This window comes from Anguilla rostrata, chromosome 5 (assembly GCF_018555375.3).
Source record: "Anguilla rostrata isolate EN2019 chromosome 5, ASM1855537v3, whole genome shotgun sequence".
NCBI lineage: Eukaryota > Metazoa > Chordata > Actinopteri > Anguilliformes > Anguillidae > Anguilla > Anguilla rostrata.
The window spans coordinates 63,806,128-63,816,585 of record NC_057937.1 but is presented as its reverse complement, the minus strand read 5'-3'; the positions used below and the strand labels follow the sequence as shown (position 1 = coordinate 63,816,585).

The 10,458-nt window shown below is 42.9% G+C and overlaps 1 protein-coding gene across 1 annotated transcript in view; it reads right to left on the bottom strand.

Moving 5' to 3' along the window:
- Positions 1–1,681: 1,681 nt before the first annotated feature.
- Positions 1,682–10,458, bottom strand: part of p2rx3b (purinergic receptor P2X, ligand-gated ion channel, 3b) — a 10,141-nt gene continuing 1,364 nt past the window's right edge. Inside the window, exons 2-13 of the mRNA XM_064337799.1 lie at positions 10,350–10,458; positions 9,918–9,989; positions 9,605–9,674; positions 8,659–8,752; positions 8,394–8,471; positions 6,714–6,855; positions 6,469–6,605; positions 6,235–6,328; positions 3,594–3,659; positions 3,350–3,427; positions 2,071–2,243; positions 1,682–1,850 (exon numbers count right to left, since the gene is read on the bottom strand). The exon at positions 10,350–10,458 is cut by the window's right edge and continues 27 nt beyond it. Coding sequence (XP_064193869.1) covers positions 2,112–2,243; positions 3,350–3,427; positions 3,594–3,659; positions 6,235–6,328; positions 6,469–6,605; positions 6,714–6,855; positions 8,394–8,471; positions 8,659–8,752; positions 9,605–9,674; positions 9,918–9,989; positions 10,350–10,458 — 1,072 coding nt within the window. The 3' untranslated portion in view covers positions 1,682–1,850; positions 2,071–2,111. The remainder of the gene's footprint in view (positions 1,851–2,070; positions 2,244–3,349; positions 3,428–3,593; positions 3,660–6,234; positions 6,329–6,468; positions 6,606–6,713; positions 6,856–8,393; positions 8,472–8,658; positions 8,753–9,604; positions 9,675–9,917; positions 9,990–10,349) is intronic.

Below are 10,458 nucleotides of genomic sequence, written 5' to 3'. Positions count from 1 at the left end.
CACACAGCTGTTTAGTTATACCTCAGCTCAACTCATTTGACCTGGGGGGGGGGGGGGGCAATCAAACAGAAAGCATTTTCTGGAGCATCTTTATTTTATAAATACAAGTCAACCAATAAAATGATTTGTATCTAACAGGAGTACATAAATGGAGATTATAACACTAATACTGACATACTCAGAGATAACATATGGATACATATGTGTTACATACAGACTCAGAGATAACATATAGAAACAGGTGTTACATACAGACTCAGAGATAGCATATAGAAACAGATGTGTAACACACAGTGATAGCACACAGATGCATATGTGTAACATACAGAGTCAGAGATAGCATGTAGACATAGATGTATAACTGCAGTAAAGGCAGACACTGACGCGACATGCATCTGTGGGAGAGCGCAGTGAATCTTAGGTGGAGAGGAGGAGTGTGACAGTGGACAGGTGTGCATTTATTAACTATCATTTTATTGTGCTTGATTTTGCATTCTCTCTCTTTCTCTCTGTGTCTCTCTGTACTTTACTGATGTGTTTCCTCGCCCTGCACTCACGCGCCGAGCGTTTCGGGTGACCAGTTCTCAGAAGTCCCCTCGTTCTCTATGAAGCTGCGCGACGGCCAGCGACCCAGACAGCTGCTGGAGAAAAGTTACTCCTGCTTTATCTGTTCGCACGTATCGCCCGTCAACAGCCAATCAGAATTCTGGGCTTCCTAATTCTCCAGCTGATGTGATTCCATTTTGTGAATAACTGTTCTGCCCGACTTCACTCATTGCAATGGAGGAGCAGCTAAAAATAGGATAGGCAGCAGACTGTATGGCAAATATGTGGCTTTTTCTAGCAAAATCAGTCACATTCAGTTTTATACATTACTAGAGAGCTGGCTATTGCTAGTGATCTATCTATCTATCTCACTAGCTAACTAGATAATGTTCGCTATTAAAAGAGATAGATTAGAGACAAATAGTAATTATTAGTATCATGACAACTATAGAAACTAAATTCTAGGCTTTATGGCTGATATACGTATTTGGTACACTGTGTAATGCCGTGATTTCTCTTCAAAAATGTGTAGCTGCACTAAAACCACTGAGAGGACACAACAGGAAGCTCTTGCCCCTCCCTCAACCCAGTACTCTTGAGGGACACATCGACCTAGTTCCTCTCTGTGTGAACACAGGGTAAGGCTTTTATAGGTTTGACTTCAGCAAAGGAATTGGTAGGAGGATAATTATAGATACTTATTAACATGAACATGTGATTCAAACACTGACGTCCGGAGCTGCTTATCTCTCGTGCACTCTTCTGCCACACCCCCATCTTTCATATGCAAACTCACATGCACTCACACACTGACACACGCACACGCACACACTCGCACATACACTCACACACACATACACTTTTACTCACACACATACGCACACACGTACACTCACAGGCATACACTTATACTCACACACACGCACACACTCGCACACACACATACACTTATCCTCACACGCACGCACACTCACACACACACACACACACACAAACAGGCATACAATCATACTCACACACACACACACACACACACACACACAAACAGGCATACAATCATACTCACACACACACACACACAAACAGGCATACAATCATACTCGCACACACACACACACAGTAGTCTGAGGCACAGTTTGGACAGTCTTGTTGAGCTTTATAAGTTAATGTTTAACAGGGTAGTTCAGTTCAGGGTCTTGTTCTTTTGCGGTTAGCTGTAGGATTGTACTTCCCCCTCTAAGGTACGATTGCACTGCCCTTCCTGATCCAAGAGCTTGTGTTTGAGTTGTCAGTCAGCCAAATACCTGTAATGCAATGTGAAGTAACAAACACTGGCATTGGTGACCTGCACTTCTCTTCCCTGTGCTCTGGCCTCTGATTGGCTCAGATGTCTCGTTAGACAGGCCCTGACCAATCAGATGAGACAGTTTCACATACAAAGAAGAAAACAGTTTTATTACTCTGGTGGGCACACTGTTGGGGTACAGGAACATGCAGAAAACAGTGAGTTCCAGTGAGTTTTACCTTAGTGACAGAAAGGGTCCCTCAGCTCCCGCCCCTCAGCCTCACTGTCCAATGGAGAAGGCCCCTGAATCACTGGACATCTTCTCATCCTGTTTGACTGACAGCTGGCTGCAGCTGTTTCGGTACAACCCGTTGCTATGGGAGACACTGGACCTGATCTGGGACTCGGACACCTTGGGTGGGGGGGGGGGGGCGGGTGGTGGAGGAAAGTGCAGAAACCAAATTCAGCCAGTTTGCATGTACTAAATGTACTACGTGTACTAAATGTACTAAATGACAGAAAACGAGGCGTTTGTGGAGAAACAGAAACTGCGCATTGACTTCGGCCTCCAGTCTCCTCATCCCTGTGGGCCAAACTCGCCCAGATGTTCACACCCTGAGGCCAATGCAGAGCTTTCCTGAAACTGGTCTAAAATATCACATGGGTGGCTGTGTCCCGTCTCCTCATCTGATTGAGCAGATGAACTAAAATACTATATACATTAAATAAACAAACTAAAGTGAGTCTGAAATCATCAGCATCCATCTGTCAAAGTTTCTGCTCCCTTACTGCAGCTGTTTTTGCTTTCGGAGTTTGGTGCACCTAATGTTGTCACGTCCGTGTTTCCCGTGGTTACCACAACCGCAGAATCTGAATCTGCGTCCCCCACGGACATGGAAAGTCACTGAACTGAGTTTGCCTGACAGAGTATACTTACAGCTTAATGGGGAAGATGACGCTGCCCTCCTGTGGAACTTCTTGGATACTACAGCTTGCCATGAGTGAGTTTTCTCCTTTGGAGAAACCTTAACTCGCAGCCTAATGGTCAGGGAGCTGGGCTTGTACCCTCACTCCCAGCCTAACGGTCAGGGAGCTGGGCTTGCAACTCCATGGTTGCGGGTTCACTTCCCAGATGGGACACTGCTGTTGTATCTGCTGTAGCACATGTACTTAACCCGGCCTGCTTCAGTGAAAATATACAGCTGTATCAATGGATCGTATGTAAAGAATGTAAATTGTTGAAGTCTTTCTGCGTAAGACCTGATGTGTTAAAATGTAAACTGACACTGTGGGGATCAGTGGCACAGCCAGGGTTAGAGGCAGGCAGGAGACCTGTCCAGACTGACTGACTGACACACCGATTCAGTCCGACACAGAGACCCAGAGAGCTCCAGTCTCACCCACATCTTCAGAATAAATGTACACCACTGGCGGAACAGCACAATGGCAGCTCGGCTCCCATTGGCTGAGAGGCGAGGGTCACGGTACACAGCACAAACTGATCGGTCATTTCTGTACCTCTTCAAACTTCTTGGCCTTGTACTGCTCCGCCCCCTTCAGGAAATTGAGAAGGATGATGTCACAAAGAACTGTGCCCTGTAGCCAATCACAGTAGTAGAGTAGTTATTTTTTAATTTGCAGACCTGTGAGGCTGATTACTGTAAGACTGACTGCACTAAGTAGAGTGAGTGCATTAAAACAGCAAGGCTGTAAGAACAGCAGATTTTTATCGGTAATGTCTGTCATTAGTAACGAGTCTCACCACTCCAACCGAAGTGAAGGCGGCCACCATGTTGATGAGCGTTGGGATCATGTTGAACTTTCCGGCCTGGTGAGGAATAGTCGCACATTTAAATGCTTTTCACCACTTCTCCCAAACATTCACCACTCACAACTGCAATATCTGTGCTGCAACACACACGCTATATTCCCAAACACACACGCTATGTTCCCCAAACACACACGCTATATTCCCCAAACACACACACTATATTCCCAAAAACACACACGCTATATTCCCCAAACACACACGCTATATTCCCCAAACACACGCTATATTCCCCAAACACACACGCTATATTCCCAAAAACACACACGCTATATTCCCCAAACACACACGCTATATTCCCCAAACACACACACTATATTCCCAAAAACACACACGCTATATTCCCCAAACACACACGCTATATTCCCAAAACACACACGCTGTATTCCCCAAACACACACGCTGTATTCCCCAAACACACACGCTATATTCCCAAAACACACACGCTATATTCCAACACACCATAATCCAACACACGCTATATTCCCAAAACACACACGCTATATTCCCCAAAACACATATCCAAACACACGCTATTCCCAAACACACACGCTATATTCCCCAAACACACACGCTATATTCCCCAAACACACACGCTGTATTCCCCAAACACACACGCTATATTCCCCAAACACACACACTATATTCCCCAAACACACACACTATATTCCCAAAAACACACGCTATATTCCCCAAACACACACACTATATTCCCAAAACACACACGCTGTATTCCCCAAACACACACGCTATATTCCCAAAAACACACACGCTATATTCCCCAAACACACACGCTATATTCCCCAAACACACTATATTCCCAACAACGCTATATTCCCAAAACACACACGCTATATTCCCCAAAACACACGCTATATTCCCAAACACCACGCTATATTCCCCAAACACACACGCTATATTCCCAAAACACACACGCTATATTCCCAAAACACACGCTATATTCCCCAAACACACACACCTATATTCCCCAAAACACCAACCAAAACGCTATATTCCCAAAACACACACGCTTATTCCCCAAACACACACGCTATATTCCCAAACACACCACGCTATATTCCCAAACACACACGCTATATTCCCAAACACACACGCTATATTCCCCAAACACACACGCTATATTCCCAAAACACACGCTATATTCCCAAACACACACGCTGTATTCCCCAAACACACACGCTATATTCCCCAAACACACACGCTGTATTCCCCAAACACACACGCTATATTCCCCAAACACACACGCTATATTCCCCAAACACACACGCTGTATTCCCCAAACACACACGCTATATTCCCAAAACACACACGCTGTATTCCCCAAACACACACGCTATATTCCCAAAACACACACGCTATATTCCCCAAACACACACGCTGTATTCCCCAAACACACACGCTATATTCCCCAAACACACACACTATATTCCCAAAACACACACGCTATATTCCCCAAACACACACGCTATATTCCGCAAACACACGCTATATTCCCAAACACACACGCTATATTCCCAAAACACACACACTACATTCCCCAAACACACACGCTATATTCCCCAAACACACACACTATATTCCCCAAACACACACGCTATATTCCCCAAACACACACACTATATTCCCAAACACACCCTATATCCCAAACACACACGCTGTATTCCCAAACACACACCTGATTCCCCAAAACACACACGCTGTATTCCCCAAACACACACGCTGTATTCCCAAAACACACACGCTGTATTCCCCAAACACACACGCTATATTCCCCAAACACACGCTTTATTCCCAAAAGCACATAATTTTTATTCCCAAAAAAATTTGCTCTCCAAAAACACGCCCAATCCTCAAAAAATGTGTATGTTCAAAAGCCATACACACACACACACACACACACTAAAGTGACAGTTATGATGTATGAAGAACCTTCTGTCCACTGTCTCAAAATATATAAACTGATATAATTCATATACCTTAAATATTGACTGCTTCAAGAAAATAAAGCTGAAATTACCAACAGCCTTATTAACAATATAATGGGATGGATCTCTGTAGGCTACTTGAAGATACTCATTTTTGGGTGATCTTCATGAACTACACAATGTAACCACAACAGCTCCCACTGGTCTCTGAAATGCAGCTCTCTCATGGAGCTGTACTTAGATATTTTGGCGTTTTACTTTTACCTTGATCATTTGATTCCTAAATAAAAGAGTTTATTATCAACAAATACAAGCAAAGCCTTAAAGGTTTTCATTGTTATGTTCTTAAATTTGGTGAAGAAAATTGCAGGTCTCACTGAAACTGCATAGCTTCAAAACAGACATCCATCCTGGACGTTTCTTGACTTTATGTTAATGTTTCAGTGTAAATATGGAGCAGTGTTAATATTTCAGTGTAAATATGGAGCAGTGTTAATGTTACAGTGTAAATGTAGGGTGGAGGTAATGTTACAGTGTAAATATGGAGCAGGGTTAATGTTTCAGCAATTTCATAAAAAGACAGATGGCAAGTGTTCATAGGAGATGTAGTTGTTTTTTTAAACACTCACATTGCCATTGACCAGTACGTCAAACCTTATGGCATAGGCCTTCAGCAGCGTGCGGTACTCTGTCCCATTCTCCATCTTGTAGTACTTAGCATACCTAACAGCAAAAGACAAAGCATGGCAGGAGTAGACAGAAGGTCAGGTAATTCTATGTGTCTTGATTGGTCAGTGTGCAGAGTGAGCACTATGATTGGTCAGTGTGTCGTGGCAGTGCTGTGATTGGCTGGTGTTTAGCACCTGAAGTTGTATCCTGGAGACACGCTGTTTTTCTGCGAGACAGCGTCCAGGCGTGTGAAGGAGTAGGTTGGGTTACAGCTGTCATCTGATTGGTCCAAATCGCACATCCATCCAATTTTTATTCCAATCACCCCTCCCTGAGGGAGACAGAAAATGTAGCTATTTTAAAAAGGCTATTTGCCGTGACGCTTATGCAGCAGTCTCCCACAGCCGATTCAGGAGAGGTGACAGATGGCAGCCCTTACCTTGTGGGCAAGGTTGGAGAAGTTCTGGTGGGCAAATTGGACGACGTCCCCGACCCTGAATATGGGGCAGTAGGTGTTGTTCACCGGGTCAAAGTTACACTTCTTTATGTACTCGGCTGTGATGGTGGGCAGGAAATTACCCCTGGGGGGAGAGAGACTTTCTCTTTAGCTCTACAAAAAGCATGAAAAAAAATAGAACATTTTTTTTGGGGGGGGGGGGGGGGGTACAGTTTTAAAGCTTCAGAACAAAACACAAATGTGAAAAACATGAACCAGAGACTTTTTAGCCAGAACATCATGTCCTGTATTCTACATTGCAGAAGGTCCCCCTTCTCCCCAGCTTGTGCTTAAACACTTCTACCATGCCACTGAGAAAGAGTGCGATATGAGATTTAGAATCTCTACAATGTGATACTCACTTTTTACATTTTTTACAGTTTCTAAGATGAACCTCACAAGGTAATCAATACTACTGTGCATTTCTCTTTTGCTCTTTATTTGTTTATTTGCCATCTGTTAAGTTAACTATGGTCCTATACTCTAAAAGGCATCAGGTGCAGGTATGCTAAACCTCTCAAAATGGCCGCCAGTAGGAAGTGCCATAAAGAAACAAGATGGCTGCCCGGAGGGGAGATGTGAAATGGCGGAAAATGGAGTGGCTGTTGACTCCACAGCAAATCCAGTCAACCCCAGTCAGAGGACCCGCCGCAGAAACCTGCTAGCCAGAGAAATGGTAAAAGAGAGTCACTGCTTTTGTGTTTGAAGGGCTCTTTATACAGACCGCAATTCTGTGGCCTTTGTGTGAGGAGGATCTCCAGTTAGCACCTAGCAAAGATCCAGTTTGAGTGAGCAAACCAATGTGGCTATTTTTCTGTCTTTATCTAATGCACTGCTTGTTTTCTACTTTTTTTCTTACTTGTTTCAATTTTGGAGACTTTTTAATGTGATTGGATTTATTATGTTTTATAAAGGAGAGCAGTTTCTGTTTATTTCTTGCACAAAGAAGGACTTCTCATGAACTTCTTGTTGTTTTATTAAGAGTTCTTTAAATATATAAAGACTTTGAAATAAATTTGAATATTTACGTTTAAATGCGCAAATTGAAGCTTATACATTTTTTCCATTATTGAGATATTTTGGTTTATTGTATTGTATGTTATTTACGAAGAAAGTTTCCTTTCTATATATATTATATTATAAATGGCTTGTGCAGTAATTTAGTGAGATTGTTATACATTCCATTCACATTTTATATAATTTCAGAAGATATGTGCTTCATGTACTGAACTACAAATGATGATGACACATGAAACATGCCTCTGTGTCATGCATTTCAACATAAAATAGAATTTATATCTTAGCAAATGTGAAAATATCTTCATAATTGATTGTGGTGTTTTTGACGGTGGTGGTATAATTAGGCTAATAGTGGTGTTTTTGCTGGTGATGGTATAATTAATTGTGGTGTTTTTGATGGTGATGGTATAATTGATTGTGGTGTTTTTGATGGTGATGGTATAATTAATTGTGGTGTTTTTGATGGTGATGGTATAATGTGGTGTTTTTGATGGTGATGGTATAGGCTAATTGATTGTGGTGCTTTTGATGGTGATGGTATTGGCTATGATGAGAATTGAATAATAGATGGTAAATGGCAGTTACTGAAAATGTCTGACTCACTTGGTGAAGTTAAAGAGGGGGAAGCGGATGCTATTCTTGATGAAGATGGTGAAGTTTTCTACCTCCATCATGGGTTCTCTAAGGGGGAGAATTCAAACATACATTAACACTGCACAGAGAGAGAGGGTTAATACAGTACATTAACACTGCACCGAGGGAGAGGGTTTATACAGTACATTAACTGCACTGAGAGGGTTAAGGCCAGACTGATATGGTACTGCGTGAGTACTGGAGCTTGTGAAAAGAGAGACAAATGAAGCCTCACGTCTTTATGTAGTCGATCTCAGCCGGACACCATCCTTTCATCTCACAGGTTCTTAACGAGCTGTTGAAGCTGACGCACCTGCCGGTGAGCACACCTGAGGGAGATAAAGATGGAGTGAGGCCCTGCTGCACAGTCTACGCGTGAGTACTGCCGCAGGTAACATTTCTCAACTCACTGAAACAATTTATACAAGAAAAAAATACACAATTTTAAATAGTTTCCAGAACAACAGATTTCACTGGCATCCCCGCCAGGATAAGGAAGTAAATCTGTTGATAGGAAGGTGAAACCCACAGAAAAGGGCTGGAGAGATGAACCTCGCTCTGCTGGAGAAATACTGTCAGTCCTGGGCCCTGGCAAAAAATATGTGGAAAACTAATATTCCCCACAAGACGTAAATGCCTTTTTTCGCTCAGACCATGTGCACAGACCATGTACAACTCAAGCGAAACCATGAGGAGAAACCATGCTTGTATCATAACAAGATTCTGCCGAACTAACCCAACAAAAATATGGCTTAAACTGTTTATCCAACTGATTTACTATATAGCAGAAACGTGTTGGTTTCACTCACAGTGCAAGGTTTTTGCCATAGGGAGCAACTCCCAATAGAAATCCGGAATGTTGGGTAAAAATATCCTGTAAGTACTGAAATACTGAACAGAAATAGCTGAGTGCCCATTGTAGTAATCATTGACAGCAAATAACGGTCAACCATGTGGCGTCCCTGCCCTATTCCTGACCCCACAGAGAAAAGTCCCGTCAGTCAGCTGGCTCACTGCCCTAAAAGCCTCCAACACCTTTCAGTCTCAGGGCAGCACTATCCAAACATTAAATTAGCACAAAGCCAACTATATAAACCAATGAGTGAGAGAGAGACTCCTGGACAGGGAGATGAGTGATATGAGCAGGAAAAACAGAGAAGAACAGCAGAGAGTGAACTCACCATTTTCTCCAGCTTTGCCTGTGTACTTCTGACAGTCTTCATCAATGTTGCATCTGTACTTGATTTCACTCTGAGGAGGATGCACAGAAACAAGAGTAAGACACAAGCAGCCCCACATTCAGCAACACAGTGTGTTCACAACAGTAACAGACGTTCAGCAGCACGGTGTGTTCACAACAGTAGCACACACCCCAAGGAGTGTTCTGATAATACAGGTAACGTGGATATAATGATCAACATCAAAGCAAAAGATCAGAAAATGGAGGTGTGTCCTAGAGAATGAGAATGGTGCTGAAGCAGCAGGTGCACTCACCTCGGGGCACCAGCTCTGCACCTGGTTCTCTGTGGTGATCAGTTTGGTGATGATGCAGAACACAGAGGAGCCCTGAGGGACAAGCGAATATGACCCATACAGTTAATATGTCCAGTGCTGTTAATGACCCACACAGTTAATGTTACAGTGTAAATATAGAGCATATTTCAGTGTAAATATGGAGCAGTGTTAATGTTACAGTGTAAATGTAGGATGGAGTTTATGTTTCAGTGTAAATATGGAGCAGTGTTAATGTTTCAGTGTAAATATGGAGCAGTGTTAATGTTTCAGTGTAAATGTAGGGTGGAGTTAATGTTACAGTGTAAATATGGAGCAGGGTTAATGTTTCAGTGTAAATATGGAGCAGTGTAAATATAGGGCAGTGTTAATGTTTCAGTGTAAATATAGGGTGTAGGTTACAGTGTTGCTGACCTGTGTTGGGGTTACGTAGTCAGCCACATCCAGCAGTCTGTTGTTGTAGACACCAAAGCCCTTTACCTTGGTCATTACAGAGGACTCTATGGCTGTGTCACGCACCTGA